The sequence below is a fragment of the Trichosurus vulpecula genome, chromosome 7, assembly GCF_011100635.1.
Source record: "Trichosurus vulpecula isolate mTriVul1 chromosome 7, mTriVul1.pri, whole genome shotgun sequence".
Taxonomy (NCBI): Eukaryota; Metazoa; Chordata; class Mammalia; order Diprotodontia; family Phalangeridae; genus Trichosurus; species Trichosurus vulpecula.
The window spans coordinates 204,336,695-204,358,057 of record NC_050579.1 but is presented as its reverse complement, the minus strand read 5'-3'; the positions used below and the strand labels follow the sequence as shown (position 1 = coordinate 204,358,057).

Genomic DNA, 21,363 nt, shown 5'->3' with positions numbered 1-21,363 from the left:
TTTGGGACTCACCATCTCTTACAAATACCTTTCCCTATTTTTTGTAGTCAGTCTCTCCCAAAGAAGGGCAAAAAGATAAAAGGAGTAAATGAAGATGGGTTAGAAACATGTAATAGTAGAGCTGGAAAAGGATCTTAGCACTCACTTAGTGCAGTCCCTAGGTTTTAAAAATGAGGAAAATAGGGATTAGAAGAGTGAAATGACTTAACCAAGATCATGACTAGTTAATGGCAGAACAGGGATTTGAACTCTGGATTACTCTGAAACAAAGTCTGTAGCAATTTCACAAAAATAAGAGCCTATATATAATTGTGTGTATATATGCATATTTGTGTGTATACATATATACATGCAAATAATAAATCATTAGTGACCATATCTCATTATTATCTTGTATCCCTGCAGCATCCAGTCCAATGCTAAACTCTAAATACATGTGATTGATTGCACAATGAAGCCTAGTATCCCATTAGTGGTGATAGCAGCAGTTGATCCACACAATATTTCTGCAGACCAGTGCAATAAGAATGATTATCTTCCAGGTTCTAGGGGAAGTTTAGGGAAGCTGGGCACCAGGGTGGGGGAAGTAGAGATTCTTCATGTGCCAAAATGGATCTATGGTTGTAGTGGTTTATACTCTGAGGGTTACCAACTAAAATGTTGCTCTAATGTAAAGGTTTTCCTTGCAAAATCACTTATGTGGGTAAGATGTGCTTCTTATTGTTGTGTAGAATATGCAACAATAGAGATGATAGAAAAAGGAAGTAAGAGAATTGATAGTAAGGAAAGGTGGTATCTTGAGATTACATGGCCTATATCTACCCAAGATCCATTTGTTCCATAAAGAAAATGAAGAAATAATAAAATTGCCATCATGAAATCCATAGAGGTGTTTAAGTGATTAAATAAATCCCTCCTTCACTTTCATGATTTCTCATCTTCCTGGAATATTGAAGCTGCATCTCAATGTTAATGCTGTCAATTTTCTTTATTTGATACCATGTAAATTAAAAGATTCCCACTTTGACCAGTGGTTTTTGTTGTGTGGTGTAGTGGTAATCAGGGCGAGGCTCTTTTCTGTTCTTGTCTTAAGTGCCTTTAATGATTCTGGCCTTTGTCTGAATGGGGCAGGTAAAGTGGGATCTTTTTTGTCTTGGAATGTTTCTCAGCACTAAGACGGTTGGGAGTCATTGATTGGAAACCATGTATATGGTAGTACTAGGGATTAACCAACTTTCCCGCACCCTAAATGGGACTTTCCACTGTTCTTTGTTTGAGTGCTTCTCAGCGCTTAGGTAATCAAGTGTCCCAGGGCCCTGAGACAGGTATATAAGATCCAAGGTTGGTGTTTGACTTTTGGGGGTCCACTCATTGAAAGAATATGCAGATGAGCTGCTGGGCAAGCTGTTGAACCCACCCCTCTGGCTTTGTAACCCAGACAGATAAATGTTGGTGCTTCTCTGGTAACTATGAATTGTGATTTGAATCAGACAAGGTGTGTCTGTTGATGTTTGTAATTTCTGTCTGTATTTGCCCTGAAGTTCAGGGGGCTGATCTTTTCCCCCTGAACTAAGTGAATGATATATGTATGTTTGATTAAACTGAGATTATTAATCCCTTAAAGTTGCTTTCCTTAGAAAAGCAGATCAAAGAACTTGTGTTAGCAGCTCTTCTGTGTGCTGGTTGTTGTTGGTCTTACATAGCCACAGTAGCTGCTAGCCACATTGTTGCTACATGTGGACAGAGAGCAGGGGGATAAACAACAAATGTCTAGACCGCATTACCGTCTTTGCAAATTTAAGAGAAAGCAAGTATGGTTTTTAGTATGTTGACTAGACACCTTCCCCCCAATAGTGAACTTATGGAAATAATATGTTTAAAATTCAAATGGCAGGCTTGGGTGGATTATGATATGCATAGTTGAAGGGAATTCTCATACAGTTTAGATCATTGATTCCATGGAGTCTTTGAGAGACACCACTTAAGCTAAGGCTATATTTCTTATTTGTTTATTGTATATATTGGTGAACTGGTTTAAAGTATGATACAAAATGAATATAAATATGAAAAAAAGAGAGTGAAATACAATGTGAACCTTGTAGTACACATTTCCTTCTTTTTTTACTTTGGAATCCTTGAATATTTTTTCTGAAGTAAAGTAAATTTCTCTCAAAAATGACAATCATTTCTCTCTCTTTGATGTTTGAACACTACCACCAAAAACAGTCCTTCTTTGCTAGCTGCCAATCTTCCTCATATTTATAATGCAGACAATCTATTGATTGCATGAGCTTTTCATAAGTGGTTCAGAATTATAAATCTGTCCCAGAGTAAGTAACCAAGGTTTTTTGTCCTGCTACACAAGGTGATTTACTTCTGATTTTCAAAGTGAACCTTCCTTTGGGTTAAGTGACTTATCCTGAGGTCTTTATCAAGCCATGTGATTTATGTCACCCTGATACTAAAATTGGAGAATCTGTCTCTATATTTCCAAGAAGAAGCACCTTACCTGAATTATTAGTTAAAGTTAACAACTCTATTTCTGAGACCCACAACCGCAGTAATAAGAATGGTTAGAGAGGAGTAAAGTCTGTTGCCAAATTAATTTAATTGGGAATTTCATACTCCTCCTTTCTTTCTACTTTTAAGAATACAAAGGAATAATGGTTCAGAATCTTGAAGGTGTATCAACCTTTTCAAATAAGCCAATGCCTTGTCATTGGAATTGTAGTCAGTTCCTGAAAAGGAGCTGTCCATGGTTGTTCCAGCAAATTAACAGTTTCTGCCCTTCCTCCCTCTCCCACCCTCAAATTGTTTTTTAGGGAAAGTTAGCAATTAAACCACTGTCTGGGGAACTCACAGATTCTTTATTAGAGAGAATAAAAGGGAACCATCTACCAAGAAACACTCTTCAATAAGTTAAAAGTACTATATCAGTATATATCAGCCACTATATCAGTGACTCAAATCATTCAACACTGAACAGAAGCATGTATATTTTGACACTGAGAATGTCTATGCCATCCAACTACCTTTATAATTCAACATCTATTAATTTAAATGGTTCTAGTGTTTTTATTATCACCAATTTAAATGTATCTGTCTACAATCTTAATTCAATGTCCTTATCGGGTTTAATTTTTTGTTTCTGTTTTTCAGCTTTCTCCTTGTCTTTGGTTGCTTGATTTTGTCAGTGTTTTCTACCATCCCTGAACACACAAAATTGGCTTCTAGTTGCCTCTTGATTCTGGTAAGTGAAACTTATGAACAGAAACCTACATAAAGTCTAAACATTGCCTAATTACAAATTGTATGTCTGTGTCACTTAGAGTATGCATCTTCTTTCCAAAAATTCTATCAGAGATGAAAAGGATAAACAATGGAGTGCATCAGTTTCAAAGTTTAGTGAAAATCAGGAAGAATTGTGTACAAGCAGGATAGTTTTGAAAGTTACAAGCTGTACAAAATATAGCCATAGTTTCAGATACAGTGCTCTTTTTCTGTTCTACTCTGTATATTTAAATGCCTGTTTTACTTGTTGTTTATGTCCAGAATTTTTAAAAAATAATTTATGTAATGAATAATCATGGGTTGCAAATTAGGGGGTTTAAAGTACATAATAAAGAACAGACAACATTAGAAAGCACTTTGGTGATTATATTTATATATCCTAATTAGCAAGTTATCAGAAAAGTACCAGCCACTGCAAGGGATTTCTCTTTCCTTTTCCTCTGTCTCTCATCATATGGTATAATGGCAGGTACTCAACAACTCCAGTTTGGCAGCAATTGAACAGAAATGAACATGGATTGAATAGGGAATAAGAATGTGGCATCTGGTAGAAACATAGGTGGCTCTTTCATGTGCTATATCAACCACCAGATTGCTTTGAGAGTTCCACTGCTGATGCAGTTGCCCTCATGTAATCAGCAGTTTTCTCAGTTTCTATTAGGCTGTCAAACTTTCTAGACATATGAAATTCTTTTTTTAAAATTAGAAGAAAAGTTCCCTGAAGATCTTTTAGTCTGAATTATTTTTTGTCATAGATATGAAGCTGGAAGGGACCTTTGGGGCTGTGTAATACAACTACTTGATTTTACAGATGGGGAGACTGAGGCCCAAAAGGTAAAGTGACTTTCCCAAGTACACACAAGAAGTAAGTAGGACAGCTGGGATTTAAACCCTGGCTTTTTACTCCAAATCTAGCACACACTCAACTATCACACTTAAATCAATCAACAAGATTGATATAATTGCCTACAATATTCTGGGCACTGTGACAGAAGCTAGGAATATAAATATAAAAGATGAAACAGTGCCTACCTGTACAGGATTTACATTCTTTTTTATTTAATTCTATTTACTTTTTTTGCATTTTAAGTTCCATGCTGTCTCCCTCTGTATTGGTAATTAAGGTGGGACTTTTTTTTACTGTTTTCTCTTTTAGAATGCTAATCAAGTGCCTTTGATTAAGTCTTACTAGTTGCAAAGCCCCAGGCCCACACCCTTTTGCTAACTAGGTGCAAAGCCCCAGCCAGGCCCACATGCTTTTGCTGATTAGGTGTGAAGCCTTCAGGCCCTAAGAAGGATATATAAACTCAGAGGTTAGCCTTTTGTTTGGAGCTCTCACTCATTGGAAGAGTGTTGGTGTGGAGACTCTGTGTAGGTGTTAAGGAGCCCCACTCTGGCTTTGAAGAAACCCAGATGTTGTTGCTTCTCTGGTAACTACTAGGTATTGCTATAGATAGACTGGTTTGCATTATTTGCTCTGTTTATATAATGTATGTTTGTAATTTCTGTTTGTATTCTCTATAAAGTTCAGGGTGCTGGCTTTTCCCCCTGAACTAAGTGAATGATATATGTATGTTTGATTAAAGTGAGATTGTTAACCCCTTAAAGTTGCTTTCCTTAGAAAAGCAGATCAAAGAACCTGTGTGGGCAGCCCTTCTGTGTGCTGGTGGTGTTTGCCTTATGCCCCCACAGCAGCTGCTAGCCACATTGTTGTTACACCCTCCCTTCCTTCCCCCCCACCCCCACTAGAGAAGGGCATCATTTCACATAGATAGATAGATAGATAGATAGATAGATAGATAGATAGATAGATAGATAGATAGATAAAACCATAGTAGGCATACTCTTTCTCTGGAGGTGGATGGCATCATCCTTTACAGGTCTGTTGTAGTTTATTTGAATATTTATAATACTCAGAGGAGCTTTAGTCATTCATAGTTATTCTTCCAATAGTGCTGTTACTGTATCCAACATTATCTTGGTTCTGCCCATTTCATTCTTCATTATTTCATGCAAATCTTTCCATATTTTTCTAAAATCAACCTGCCTATCATTTCTATAGTATAGTAGTATTCCATCACAATCCTATACCACAACTTGTTCAGTCATTCATCAGTTGATGGGTATCTCCTCAATTTCCAAAGGTGTTTACATTCTAACAGAGACTCACACTTTCTAATACAACTCAAATGAACTATTATAAGAACTATAGCAAATATAATTTTAAAATCTGTTCTTTTCCACTTATTGTGAGCTGTCTAATATAGTCCTTAGCATTGCTGGAGCCTAGAAGTGGCCATTCTTGTCTTAAAGGACTCTCCAAATAAGCCATAAATGAAACCTTTCTATTAATTCCAACTCAGTTACACACCTGCGAAGTGGTGTGCCAATTCATCCCCCAAAATAAAGACAAGTTACATGGATGAAAAAGCATTTCATTTGAACAAAATAAGTTTTACTGCCTTAGATGTTCTGTAGAGGTAGAGAGTGAAAGAAGGTATTTTAAAATGTTATTTGCAGCACAGTCCAGTGGAAAAATCACTAAATTTGGAGCCCAAGGACCTCAGTTCCAATCCTGACTCTGCCGCTTATATAACCTTGGAGAAGTCCCTTTACCCACAACTAGAAAATGAAGAGGTTACACTTGATAACTGCTAAAGTGCCTTCTAACTCCAAAGCTATGATCATTTTCCAGCATTATTTAACATTAGCAATGCACTTAATTAATCATTCTGATGCAATTTGCAGAAATCAGCCATTCTGGTGGCCAGGAAATTATTGTTCATGAAACGTAAAGACCTACTCAGGAGCACAATGTAAATACACCCAGTAACCCAAGAGACTAACAGCACTCATTTAATATGTTAGCTATTGATAATAGATAACTAAACATTACACTGAATTCCATGGCAATCATGATTTTTTTTTATAGCTAGTGAGGAAGGAAGAGTTGACCAGCAGCAGTTCAGTCATTTGCAGTAAGTCTGAATACGGCCATTTGAGAAGTAGTCTTAAGTCCCTTGATGTTAAGAGCATTCTGATTTATCACAAGATGAGTGCCTCTGTATAAGTGGGAGCACTGCTTTGAACAATGGTGGGCAGTCAGTACTTACAACACTAGTTCTCAGAAAGCTGTTGCTAAGTGCTTTCCTATAAGAGAGGAGATTTGTTAGTCATCTTCCTTTTATGCAAATTGTGATGAATTATCAAGTATCTCAGGGCACTCTGCTCTTTGAAGAGAACAGCATTGTTAAAATCAACTTAGAAATATGCCCAATGTGTTGCATGCTAACTATGATTTAATCACTGATGAAAACTAAAAACAGTTTCCATAAGAATGTAGTGTTTTAATTAGACAGCACAAACTCAAGTGTGTCCACGGTTTGCCCATTTTTTCCCTTTAACTGGAAATTAATGAGCAAAAAAGTATGCATACTAATTTTTTCACCAGTTAATATTTTCATGTCACTTATACTAATTGTATAATTGCTGTAGACTAGTGGGGAAAGAAGTAGGAAATTCTAGCATGCATAATGATTTGAGGAGTATGTTGTTCATATTTTAATATAGAATATTTAGCTAGTTAAACTGATTTCAAATTGAGTCTCTTTCCTGGGGATTATAAAAAATCAGAACTTGAAAAGTGAAATTTTGACTTTTGTTTCCATTAAAAGTAGAGAATTAAATTGGAAAAAAATAAACCATACAATCATGATTTTCATTTTTTTGTAAGTAGATTTCTACCCTACCCAGCATGAGGTAGTGGGCAAAACCCTGGTTTGGGATCATATGACTGGATTTAAATCTCAGCTCTGCTAATTACCTCCTTTATTAATCTCTTTGGGCTCCCTCAAAATAATGTAAACTCCCTGAAAAAAGGAACTCTCTTTTTTTTTCTCTTTTTATCCTCAAGCCCTGGCACAGGACTGGGCACATAGTAGGCATTTAAATACTTGTTGATTGACTTCAATTTTCTCATCTGAAGAACTTCCCTAAGACCCCCTCATTTCTAAATTCTGTTTCTAAATAAGCCTATTATACATTACATGATTTATCTAATTTCTTCTTCTTGGGCCATGTTTTTATGCAAGTTAAACATGCACAGATCTATAGAGTGGATCACATTGTGGTTGAAATCTTGACCGTCAGACACATCTCTCAAGCTCACTTTCTTCCACATCATCTCATTCACCTGGATATTTCTCTGACCTTTTTTTTATCAGACCTGTGATTTATAGCTAAAGGCAGTTCCTTTTGAGTGCCTGCTTCCATCAATAGAGATAACCACAAGCTGTGCAATTTACAGTATTAGTTACTTGGGGTAATTAAGAGTTGAAAAAATTCATATTGGTTATTTACCACTTCTCTGGACCCAGTTTGCCCTCACCTGTTGCCCAATGACTTTGAATAGTCTGAGTCCACCAGACTTTGCCAAAAATCATAAATGTCTCAACTTATCGTCATATCCTGCCCCATCCTGAAAAATCCATTCCTCTTCTTATTCTCAACCACTCTATTTCTATTTTATTAAACCAAACCAGGCTATCAGTCAGATAAACACAAATTAGGCAAAAAACATAGCACATTCAATGACCATTTTCCATGTTCCAAATCCTAGAATTGATGGATCTGTTTGCTTGTTTGACTTTTAAATTATATGGAACAAAAGAGGTGGAATTTCATTCTTTACATAAGTCTCATATTCTTGATGGGTTGGTGAAAGTGACTTCTTTAGTGTATCAGCACAAGTTCTTGTATTATTATGTATAGAAATGCAGGATAATTGTGGAATTTTGATAATATTGGTCTGGAAAATATTACAAATCATCTTTGAAAAATAATGATTTTTATAGCAATCTTAAAACTATGGTCAAATGTCTTCTAATTATGTGAGGTTTTCTCACATTCTAATCCAGCTAAATGGATTTCATTGGCACACATTAAGTATGAGACATATGCTCTTTCTAACTAGTTTCTATTTCCAGTGACTAATAAAACAGATCTTGATGGGACTGATGACAGTTTTCATGGTTTTATCAACTGTTCTATCAAAGGTCTACATCTGTTGAGTAGAACATTGGGCTGAGAGAGCTCCAAAACTGACAGAGTTGATTATTGTGGCTTCCATCCAATGACTCAAAACTGTGAGCACAACATGACATGAAGTTGTATATGGGAATTCCAAGGACAATGTGGAACTTAAGCTTCTTCCCTGCAGCTTATAGCCTCATGCCATATGCATTTCCTGGAGTTTGTTTCTCTCTTACTTAAAGACGACCTTCCAAAGTACCGTTGCCATCACCCAATGCAGACTTTTCTGTCTGAGCTCTCTTTCCAAACGTGGTCATGTTTTGGTTACAATATTTGCTACAAGTGTGGCTTGCAACTGTTTTCCTAAAAAGTTATTTTCTTGGAGTAAATAGTAAATAGTAAAGGCCCAGTTTATCAGAGTATATTAATCCTGGACTCTCCACAAACTTGGTCCCGAGAATTCCAAACAAAAATTGGTAGGGATTGTTGTAAGGAAACAAGATCTAAGTAACCTAGTAAATGAAGCAAAGCTGTCATTTCTGCTATGTCCAATCACAATCTGCTTCCCTTGAGGTGAGTGCATGTTTATAAAGAGCACTGTCGGGTCTTCATGCTGAATTACTATGGGGAACTTTATATTTCTATAAGACTCTTATTTTAAGATATGAAATCTATAACCTCTCTCCTGAAAGAAAGTCATTTGGAATTCACCTGATTCTTACTTGGAGAGCCATTTGCTTTCAATTGTATTCATTTTAAGATATTAGTTTTAGACTCCTAAATGTTTTTATTACAGATTGTTTACCAAATTGAGAAATAGTACCTATCTGTGATAGGTATTATGAAAACTGTAGTATGCTGGCCTGCACAGGTCAGTCTCCTTTCTTAAGTTTAGCACCTAACTTGTCATTTTCCTCCCCTCTTCAATTCTTGTCCTTATACTAGGAGACTTTAATATCCACAAAGATACTCCTTCAACCTCCCTAACCTCCTATCTCCTTAACCTCCTTAGATCTTATGACTTAGTGCTTTAATCAACTTTAGCCACATATGGGGATGGTCACACATTCAATCTTGTCATTACCCACATATGTTCCATGTCCCTAATTTAAAATGCCGACATTTCCCTATCTGACCACAACCTGCTGTCACTCTGCTTCTCCCTATGTTTCAACCCCCTACACCTATTCTTTGCCTTCATTGATACCTCCACTCCCTCTACCCCTTAGTATTTTCTTAAGCCATCACTCCTGTTCTTACTTTACTTTTCTCTCTCTCTAGCTTCAACCCAGTATTTAGCCATTCCAACTTTACAGGGACCTGTGTTCTTAAGCCCCTCACACCTTTATTGTACTGTCATTCTTTTTTTTGCCAAACCTCAACCCTGGATTATCCCTACCTCCACCTCCTCCATTCCTGCTTGTGAGCTGCTAAACAAAGGTGAAAGAAATCTCACAGTCATGCTCACTGGAATATATTAGAAAATCATACTATCCAGCTGGGGGGGGGGCCCTCACACCATTGTGAAACTAATTCATTTTCTTTAAACATAGATCTGATCATGAGGAGTCCCCCGTGCCCCCCCCCCGAGAGAGAGAGAGAGAGAGAGAGAGAGAGAGAGAGAGTGAGAGAGGGAGGGAGGGAGGGAGGGAGAGCTAACTCCAGTAACTTCTTATAGCCTCTTTAGTAAAGTAAAAACTCTTCTGTTTAGCTTTTAAAACCCTACACAACCTGGCTCCCACCTATCTTTCCAGCCTCACTGGGTATTACTCCTCCACCTCCACTCTGTGATGTCTATTCCTCACCCATGATAGTCCATTTTCTATCTCCATACCTTTGATCTGGCCATCTTTTATGCCTAGAATTCACTCTTTCCTTATCTGCCCTGCTAAGGTACAGGTAGAGTTCTTAGGGTCCTCTTCTTTTAAGATTCAGTTCCAACACCATCTTCTGCAGGAAATTTTTCCTGACTCCTCTCCCCAACTGCTTGTGCCCTACCTCCCAAACTACCTTGTATTCAATTGCTTTATTGATATTTATATTTATTACCTTTATATTTTTATTATTATTTATTATATAGAAATATAAACTGTTATATTTATACTGTACATATTTATTTATATACTTTTCTCTTCCATTAGACTGTAAGCTCCTTGTGGATGTATATCATTTTATTCTTTGTAATTGTGTCTCCAGTGCCTGACACATAGTAGATGCTTAATAAATTTTGATTGATGGATCAATTGATAGGTGGAAGAGGAAAGACTCATTAGTAGGGAAGCATTGGCTACCTTCTCTCATCCAATTACTTGTGGATGATCTCAGGGTTTTTGTACAATCAAATATGCAGAGCCAGAAGGGACCTTAAGGACAAAGTAGTCCAACCCTCTCATTTTACAGATAAAAATGAGACCCAAAGAGTTGAAATGACCTGTTCAAAAGCACTCATGTAGTGAGTGGCAGAGCCAGGATTCAAACCCAGATCCTTTGACAGCAGATCCAGAGTACTATGCTACCTCCTTTTGGTTTGTGTTGTTTTTCATCCTGGTGGCTGCATGTAAAGCTGAACTTCACTTTCCTCATCTATAAACAAAGAAATTGAATTAGATGTGCTTTCAAGTCCTTTCCAGCTCAAAATTTCTGTGGTTCTATATCCTATGATCTATTCTGGGAATAATGTAATTTCATTTTGCCATATAATTCTATCTTTAGGGACAGGAGGAAATGAGAGTCAGTCATGATGTACCCAAGGATGTGCAGTGACAAAGCTGAACATGAACAGGAATGACCCTACAGTTACAGTTATTCAGATTACACTACAGTGTAGATGGACTGGGGCTGATTGACTTGACTGAACTTAAAGATTGGAAAGCATATAGACTCTTGATTCTGTACAGACCCAGCTCAAGTCAAATGTGCTATCTAGGCCACCATTTCTTTTGCTAAATTTGCTTCTGACTAGCAACACTGATTTTTCTAATCCTCACAAATCGTAATTCAAGGGCAGTTCTGTTTCAGCAATTTCAATTCGGTTTTGGGGTCAGAACTTGAAACTAGATTTTCCTGACTCTTTGTCAACTGATTGATTGATCAGTGAGAGGCAATTCGTAGCTCTCCAAAGATTCCAGGGTCCAGCCAAACTGTATTCTGGACATTTCTTATAAGTGACACCCCATCTCTCACCCCATGTCTTTACACAGGTTATCTGTCAGGCCTAGAACAGCCTCCCACCTCATCTCCACTGCTTAGAATCTCTAGTTTCCTCCAAATTTCAATTCAAATATCTTCTACATGAAGCATTTCCTGATACACCAAAATGAATGTTCAAATCTGAGAAATGAACATTCCTCATCTACTTGATCGTTCCTGTGAAGAAGGATAGGACAAACTCCTTTGAGTGACAGTCTCTCCAGGAAGGTTTTGAAGCATTCTGGGAATTAATGCAATAAACACAGTGTCACCTGCAAATGGGAGCATCCATATGATGACCACACCATTCACAAGTATTTATTTTGTATTACCCATTTAAAATGGTATGCAACCCATCCTCCACAGTTGGTGGTCAGGAAGACTATTACCAATTTGAGAAATGTGAAAAGGGTCTCATGAAAACTTCAAAACATTGCCATCATCTGACTGAGAAATGGTAAATTGTGTTTGGTTATATAGATGTTTCAGAACACCTGGATAGTCAACACATTATAAACGCAGCAAGAACTTATAATTTGCTGATCGTGCATCATTCTTTTCAGTAGGTAGCAAAACAAATATGGCTGTTGTCTTGCTTTGCCCAATTGATGTATTCCTGAAATTGTAAGCATCTATCTTACACCCATTATTTTATCTTATGTTAAGTACAATAGTTGAACTGGCTATTAAAAGAACACATTTTTGTCTTCTTTGTAAAGTGTAAAGCTTGTCTGTCTCATAAGTATGAATTCTTTTGTTTGGTTTAATTTTTGATGATCCCCAAACATTTTAGCATTTTCTAGCAGAAAGGAAAGACTTGAAGACTTGGGGAAAAGGTTTTTTTTGCACTAATTGGATTCTGGACTTAAACAAGAAAGACATATGTTATGCTCATTGAACCCTTTATAAAATTACAAAATTTAAGAATTCAAAGGAATCTTGGAAATGATTGAATCCAATCCATGCCCTTTAGAGTAAACGTGACATATCCAGAAGAGGGCTACCAGCATTATGGGAGGACTGGAGACCAGCTGAAGAAACTGGGGTAGTTTGGCCTAAAGAAGAGAAAACAGGAAAAATTAAATCATTGTTTTCTAGCATCTGAAAGGTTATCACGTGAAAGAGGGATTAAATCTGTTCTTCATGGCATCAGAAAACAAAATTAGAATTGAAGGGTGGAAGTAGCAACAAAAAAAGTAATGTTAGATTTGATGTAAGAAAAAACTTATGCAGTCTGTTTCCAGTGATGGGGAACTCACCACCATCTAGGCACCCTATTCCACTTTGGGATAACTCAGATATTTAGGAAGTTTTTCCCTAGATGAAACTTATTGAATAATAAGCCCTAGCTGTCTTATTCCCAAAACAGATTTGCTGCATAATGCCAACCAGAAACTGATCAGGTGTCATGATTGCAATCTGATTGAATCATCCATGGAAACAACATACTCCTTCATAAGGGTTATATTTTTTTTTGGAACAAATAATTTACTTCAGGGTGGGGGTCAGATATACTATTCCAGAACAAGAAAGCCCCATGTATGAATATACCCCCCAGTAATAATACAGGTAAGAATACAAATTAATATCAGCATAACCTTTTTACTGATCAATTTTCATTCTTTTTAATTTGCCAAATCACTCTGCTTTTCTTATCGGCATGTTCTACTTCCTCCCAAACCTCTACTCCTATGGGAAAAGTTTGACTAAAAACTACCTTGTTACCACAATTTACCATCATAGAGTCACAGATCTGGAGAGAGAAGAGAGCTCACAAGTCATCTCATCAACCCCTTTATTTTACAGAGAAGGAAAACAGGAGAACCAGGAAAGTTAAGTTACTGCCCCAAGGTAACATTGTTAGCAAGCTTCAGAGACAGTATTTGAACCTTAGTCCTCTGATTCCTGAGCCATTTCTATCATGACACTTCTACAACTTTTAAATTGGCAAAAGAAACAACTCTTGCCACAAACATTTTTCAGAAATAAATTTTGCTAGAGTAGAATATCTTTGTGCATAGGATTATACAGATCAGATGCAGAAAAAAGATAATACTTGTTCAGCTAAAACTTCTAGCATTGAATATGATATGACAGGATCTCAGAGAATATAAATAATAGCCCATTCAAATATGGCTATATTGTGTTTTTAACTGAAATGACAAACTATAAGATATGACAGTATGACATAAGAAGCATGAGTGAGAGTGAGCTAACTCTAATATCATAACCTTGCAATTTAAGGAGAAGAGCTTTTATATCTGCCCAAGAAACAAGGAAAACTATGCAATTATTTTCTCACTTGACTCTCATCAAGAAAAATGCAAATAAAACTTTAAATGATTCATGAAGACTTTTTAAATCATCAATCCACTGGTGACTGTAAGGAGTAAAAAAAAAACTCAAGTAGTTAACCACCTACACTGAATCTTAACTAGAGGATAATAATATAGTAAGTTGCTATGTTAAAGTATTTGAAATGTTTCTGGAAGTAGCTTTACAAGTTAGAGATATTGAAGTTATGCCTGTAAAAAATCTCATTAGATGCATGCCTTTTCAAAAAAATTAAGACAGATAATATTGGTACACAGGTGTGGACAGTCACATGTGATCCTAGCTCCATTCTACACTACATTTAATTAGAACGTGGGTTTCAAGTGTTAGAAAAGTAGTCAGTAGAGAGCTTCCTAATAGATTGCCAGTGGAAGGAAGGAAAAGAAGGAGGGAAGGAAGGAAGGAAGGAAGAAAGGGAGGAGGGAGGGAGGGAGAAAGGAAAGAGAGAAAGGGGAAGAGAGGAAGGAGAAAAGGAAGGACAAGGGGAAAGAAAGAAGGAGAGAAGGGAGTAAGGAGTGAAAGAAGGAAGGATGGAAGGAAGAGCAAAGGGAAGAAAGGAAATAAGTATTATGCACCTACTATATGACAGTCACTGTGCTGGGAATATGAAGGCAAAAAGAGTAATAATAGCTAGCATTTATATAGCACTTAATATGTGCCAGGCATTGTGCTAGGTTCTTTACAAATATCATCTCATTTGATCCTCACAACAACCCTTGGAGATAGGTACTGTTATTAGTCGCATTTTAGAGATGAAGAAAACTGAGGCAGACAGAGGTTAAGTGACTTGCTCAGGATCACATAGCTAGTAAGTGTCTGAGCTGGATTTGCACTCAGGTCTTTCTAACTTCGGGTCCTGTTCACTATCCCTTGCTGCCAACTTTACGTATCTGAGTTCATGTTGTATCTCTCCAGTAGAAGATAAATTCCTTTATGGCAAAGGCTGGGTTTTTTTTGGGGGGGTGGGGAGGGTGCAAAGCACATACTAGGCAATTAATAAATGTTTGTTGAATTGAATTGTCTTAGAAACAACAAGGTGGAGATATTTATTTGGCATGCAGCCGCAGTTTAAAGGAGGTAAAAATAAGATGAATCACCTGTTAGAAGACATTATCGGCTTCTGGAAAGTTAGATGTTCCCAAACTCTAAATGTCAGCCAGGCAAAAAAAAAAAAAATTTGCAGCCTGGATTAAATAAAGCTGCTGTTAACCTGGCTTCCCTCATATCTGTAAATCAAGATAAAACCACCAAAACAATTTTGGAGAATTAGAAATTTATAACTGTATGTGTTTCTATCTGTGTCTATATTTGATATAGATATATTAAACGTTATTGTCCATTTACCTTTGACCAAACTGAAGAGTAGGTTAGGATGATAGCTGTGTGTTTCTGAGAGGATCTTAATATGATAAAAAAAATTTCACAGCTTTAAAAAAAGAAGAGAGAACTCTAAACAGGTCCACTGCGTTAGGGGAAAAGACATAAGAAATAAAGAAGGAAGGGCCCAGGGTTATGACAAGAGTTTGGGGCCTGGAAAAATTACCTTGTATGCTCAACACTTTGTCCACCTTTGCCCCAACCAAATATTTTTATACCTACTACATACTTCTGGATTAAAATAATCAAGTTTGTCCTTGAAGAGGGAAAAAAAACCCCATGAATTATAATATAACAAGGGAGAGGACCAATAGGCTAACCTCTTTCCCTTGCTTTCAGGAGAAGAGGATAATTAATAGCACATTGTATGTACGTGTAGCCACCTCACTTCTACTGATGGGTTGGCTCCCCAGAGAATAGCTGATCGCTTTTCCCCTTGGAGTTCTAGAGGTAACCCTGAGGGGATAGAGTTTCTTGTACTATCCATCAAAGATTCCACCATTGTGATTCCCATTGATAACCGGCCAGTAGTCCCAATTAGCTTTTAGAAAAGAATGTTTACTATGGTCGTATAGTAAGAATTGTTGATACAAAATATTCCACCCAACAGCACCCTTTCATATAAGTACACATAGAATCCAGTGTAAGAGTGGACTTAAATGTATAGTATTATTAATATTAGGTGAGGCATAATATTATAGGGGACTCACCAAAGGTGTTATGGAAAAGATCCAGTAAAACGTTCAAGTTGAAGAGGGATTCCATATAAGTGATGAGATCCTCCATATGTTCTTGGTTATGTATTCCATGTTGCTAGCTGCATGAAGCCTTGGGCAACTACAGAATTTCCCCGTTGAGATCTATAATCACTCAAAAGAATCTGCCTGACCATGGGGAGAAAAGCAACAAATGGATCGAGTTAAACACACAAAAGAGTTCATCCTCCAAGGAATCCATTGCAGATAGACGTGGCAAGTGGGTATTGAGTTGGACACATACATAAGTAAACAGGAGGAGGAGAATAGCCTGAATTGCTTTGAGAAATTGCAGTTTTTTAATGACCCCAAACTTCTGCCTGAATGAATGTCTACAATTTTAACACCAATATTCTATTAGTTTTGTTGTTATGATTGCTAGTCCTGAAATGCTATAGGATCTAAAGAATTGAAAAGGACTATCATGCAGATGGCAATGGAGAGTGGAACTGTGGGTGTGAGAAGGCTGCACATTACCAATAAGGAATTATTGAGGATAAGTGGAGTAAAAGAGGTCACAAAGAAATGTATAATGGAAAAATCCAGCTCAGACACTTACTAGCTATGTGATCCTGAGCAAGTCACTTAACCTCTGTCTGCCTCAGTTTTCTTCATCTCTAAAATGCGACTAATAACAGTACCTATCTCCAAGGGTTGTTGTGAGGATCAAATGACGAGAGTGATGGGCAGCATATGTGCTCTACTGGTGTATCTACACTGTCGGGTGCTGGGCAATGAAGTCTCCAGGCCATGCAGTGGATGCCTTTGGTGATCCAGTTGGAAGATATGGAAAAAATTGTACAAGATGGGCAAGCATAGATTAGTTGTGCTCTACATTGTTAAAGGCAATACCCAGATGGATGAGATCACAGACTAAGTGTTTGGGTAATTTGGAAACTGATAATTTTCTTCTTTCTAATAGTCATCTGGAGATATGTTTTATAGCCATACTGTAGAGTCTGGCTATTTTTCCTCTGTCTCTTTATAGTTTATTTACGTGAAACCTAAAAGAGAATGATGTATAAATAAGGGTATGAAACTGGCTGTGTGGCCCAATGGAATCTAAGAAAGGTAGTGGATATAGCACTGGGTCTGGAGTCAGGAAGAACTGAGTTCAAATCCACCCTCAAACACTCTCTGTCATCCTGGTCAAGTCACTTAACCTCTATCTGCCTCATTTTCCTTATCTGTAAAACAGGCTTAATAACCGTATCTATCTCCCAGGGTTGTTGTGAGAATGAGAGATAATACTATTTGTAAAGTTCTTTGTAAGCCTTTAAATGTTATATGGAGCAGTGAGATGTCACAGTGGATAGAGTGCCAGGTCTGGAATCAGGAAGACTCATCTTCCTGAGTTCAAATCTGCCCTCAGATACTTAGTAGCTCGTTGTGTGACCCTGGGCAAGTCACTTAACCTTGTATGCTTCAGTTTCCTTATCTGTAAAATGAGCTGGAGAAGGAAATGGCAAACCACTCCAGTATCTTTGCCAAGAAAACCCCAAAAGGGGTCATAAAGAGTCAGACATGCCTGAAGAGTGACTAAACAAGTGCTATATAAATGCCAGCTACTATTATTATCAGTGACAAAATGTATTATAAGTAAATACAAAGTTATTTAGAGAGTACAGGGAAGGAAAGCACAATACCAAATAGTCAATAGTAATCATTATCAGTATGAGACCTTGAGTTTTAAAAGTATTTTGTTCAGAGTTTTGATAATAAATCTGAATGATATAGATCTGGTTTTTCTGGCTTTAATTTCAATCATAACCCTATAGATATAGAACCTTTTATTACAATATTTAAACAAATAAACATCATTTCCTTTGTCCTACCCCCACCAAAAAAAAAAAAGCACACACTTCAAACTATTAAAAAAATGTTCTGTACCATGGACAGCAGTGGATCACAGAGGCAAAGTAAGGAACTAGGAATAGAGTAGCCTTAAAACAAGTAGGAGTCGGATTGGGTTGAGAAAAGTGCCTAAATCATAAAGTTATAATTGGAAGTTAGGAACTAGATGAAAGTATTCTATATGGGTGCTAGCAGGTACTGGAACATATCAAGATAATGGCTCAAAACAAGGACTGGCAAGCGGATATCATATTGCTGTTATAGTTTCAAGCAAAGTACTAAGTTAAACCCATTTTACACTCAGGACCCAAGAAGTCTATAGGAACTTAAATGAGGTGGTTGTAGTTAAGGCAAAAAAAAAAAAGGCAGAAGGCCTTAATTCTAAGTCAAAATCTTTCCCAGTCAGAAGTTTCTTATATAATTCCCATAGGAACAGAAACTCATAGGGACAGAAACCTTGGGTTCTTGAGGCCTTTTAGCCAGAAGCAGGGAAGTAAATGCATCTGGTTATAGGGAAATGTGAAGGTGCAAAATAAAGGGAATTTGTAATATGGGTTTTTTTAATTTTGACTTCCTATAAAATTTTCAGTATTAAAATATTGTAATTTAGTCCTATATTTTAGCCCCTTGGTGACATAGTGGTGACCCTGATTACATGAAGGAAAAGCCAGTAGCTCTAGAAGACTACAGGGTTGGAAAGACTTTTAGTACAACCCCAGCCAGCTGATTGAATTGTCTTTCTGCGGACCGGCCTACCTAAAATACAAAGAGGTATATCTTCAGGAGGTTGGCCTCTTGGTGAGGAATTAATTAGTCATGATAATCCATGAATCAAAGAAAAAACAAAATGTTCCTCAGTCCTGTGTGAGCCCCTTCTGAGTCTTCATTAATGGTGGCAGACTAGTGAAAAAGAGGGCAGCAAGTATGAAGAGTCATGCAGTTTTTACACCATCTTTATTTGAGCTATTGATACTTTCCATGTGAAATCCTTGACCAATGACCGAAGAGAGTATAGCACTAAATAATATGGCATAAAAATCTTGAAAACCTAAATATAATAAAATATTGTAATATAATAAAATATATAAACATATAGTATAAATGTAGTATCTATGTTAATATAATTACAATAATTATTAAGGATTTGTTGTTGTTATTCACTCATTCAGTTGTGTCCAAATCTTCATGACCCTTTCTGTCCATGGACTTTTCCTGGCAAGGATACTGGAATGCCATTTCCTTCTCCAGTGAATTAAGGCAAACACATTTAAGTGACTTGCCCAGGGTCACACAACTAATAAGTGTCTGAGGTCACACTTGAATTCAGGTCTTCCTGACTCCAGGCCCAGAACTCCATCCACTGAGCTACTTCCTAGTTTACTATTAAATATAATATAATATTGCTCTAATTAATATCAATTTACATTCTAATATAAATATAATAGTACTACAATCAATATCACTAATATCATAATATAAATATATTCATGCTGTTTTAAAATATTTAACATGACAATGGTACAAATTGTTTTATTTATAAAACATTAGAGAGAAGGAAGAAGCAGCTAAACAGAAGATGGCTTACAAGTCTTCCTAGGAGAGGGAAATAGGGGAGCTGGTTTAAAAATGATAGCTTACATTTATATAGCCCTTTAAGTTTTATAAAGTACTTTACAAATATTATCTTATTTGATGAAGCAAACTGTTGTTAAGTAATTTGCCCAGGCTAACATTGCTGTTAAGTGTCTGAGGGTGGATTTGAACTCAAGTCCTCTCAACTCCAGGACCAGCACTCTATCTGCTGCACCACTTAGCTGCCTTTCATGTTTATTTTCCTAGCTGCCTCTCATAACTTACTGTGTGCCTGGAACTGTGCTAGGCAGTGGTAATACAAAAACAAAAATGAAACAGTCTCTGCCCTCCAGGAACTTAAAATCTTGCAGGGGGAGACATGTTCATGTTTATCTCCATACAAAATAAAAGCAAATAATAAGGGAAGGGAGTCGGTAACAGCTGCTTTATGTAGAATGTAATATTTAAATTGAGACTGCATCCAGAGAAAGAACTGATAAATAGAAGTATGTAGACAGGGTGTTCCTAAAGTCTGGACACATAGGCAAAAATGCATATTTTCAAGAAATGAAATGAATGAAATTTTCAACAACATTTTATTTAATTGGAATATTAACAAATAACATCTTCAATATGATTTCCATTGTTTATAATACAAAGATTGCAAAATTCTCGTGAACTCGATGCAATAACTCCACGTTGCCATCAATTGCCTGTGCGTCCAGACTTTAGGAACACCCTAGAATGATTTTACATATATATGTACGTATACATATGTACATATTTGTGTCTAATGGCAGCCATATCAAGGGTGGGGAGGGGGGAGAGAAGAAAAAAAGAGGGGAGATTTACATGATAACTTTAAAAGGAATAGCAAGTTATGCATAATAGATCTGTAGTTTCATTGCAATCTTTTTTTTATTATACTATGTTAGGGAAATGCTTGTTTTATCCCATGAATTAAAAATAAAATAAATAATTTTTAAAAAATAAACTAAGCCCTGAAGAAAAGGCAGAGGTGAAGTGGGAGTGCATTACAGTGATGAGAAACAGACAATCCAATGGGAGGGCTGCTAGAGTGGATGATGTACTGCACCTGGAGTCAAGAAGATGGCACCTTCCTGAGTTCAAATCTGGCCTCAGACACTTGCTAGCTATGTGACCCTGGGCAAATCACTTAACTGACTTTGCCTCAGTTTCCTCATCTGTAATGTGCTGGAGAGGGAAATGGCAAAACCACTCCAGTATTTTTACCAAGAAAACCCCAAATGGGGTCACAGAGAGTCAGACACAATTGAAAATATAACTGACCAACAGTAACAGAAAAGCCAGTTTGGCTGAATGGTGAAGGTGAGTAATGTCATTTGCTGGAAAAGTCTGGAAAATTACTGTCAGGTGGTAGAGAAGAACCTTGAAGTAATATAGAAGCACTAGCGTTTATTGAATATGAGAGTGACATGAGAGTCAAAGATGTGCTTTAGGAAAATAACTTTGGCAGCTGAGTGGAAGATAGATTAGAATAAGGAAAGACTTGAAGCAGGGAGAACAATTAAGGGACTATTAAGATGACTCAGGTAAGAAGCGTGAGGGTAGTGGTTGTGTAGGCAGAGAGAAGACAGATTGAGAGACATTGTGGAGGTAGCATAAAGATTTGGTAACTTGTTGGATATGTGGGTTAGTGAGAGTAGGAAGTTGAAGATGATAGGAAGTGAAAGGACTGGAAGGATGGCGGAACTCTTAGCAAAGATGTCTGTTAACATTTAGGGGCATGGATGCTCCATATCACAAGATGGTGGATTTCATGTCATCAAGGCTTATTATCATCTTGCTCTCTACAACACAGAATCCTTGGCCTCCATGACTCACCCTTGGTGCCAGAGTGAGAGGTCCAGGAATAAGGATCCTGATAGTCATTGCCAAGGAACCATTATCATGGTCCCTTCCAAAGCTCAGACTCGGA

The 21,363-nt window shown here is 37.1% G+C and overlaps 1 protein-coding gene across 1 annotated transcript in view; it reads left to right on the top strand.

The window, feature by feature from the left end:
* KCNQ5 (potassium voltage-gated channel subfamily Q member 5) overlaps nucleotides 1-21,363 on the top strand; it is a 715,330-nt gene that overhangs the window by 468,046 nt on the left and 225,921 nt on the right. The window contains exon 2 of the mRNA XM_036768782.1: nucleotides 3,160-3,250. Within this exon, the coding sequence (XP_036624677.1) occupies nucleotides 3,160-3,250 (91 nt within the window). The remainder of the gene's footprint in view (nucleotides 1-3,159; nucleotides 3,251-21,363) is intronic.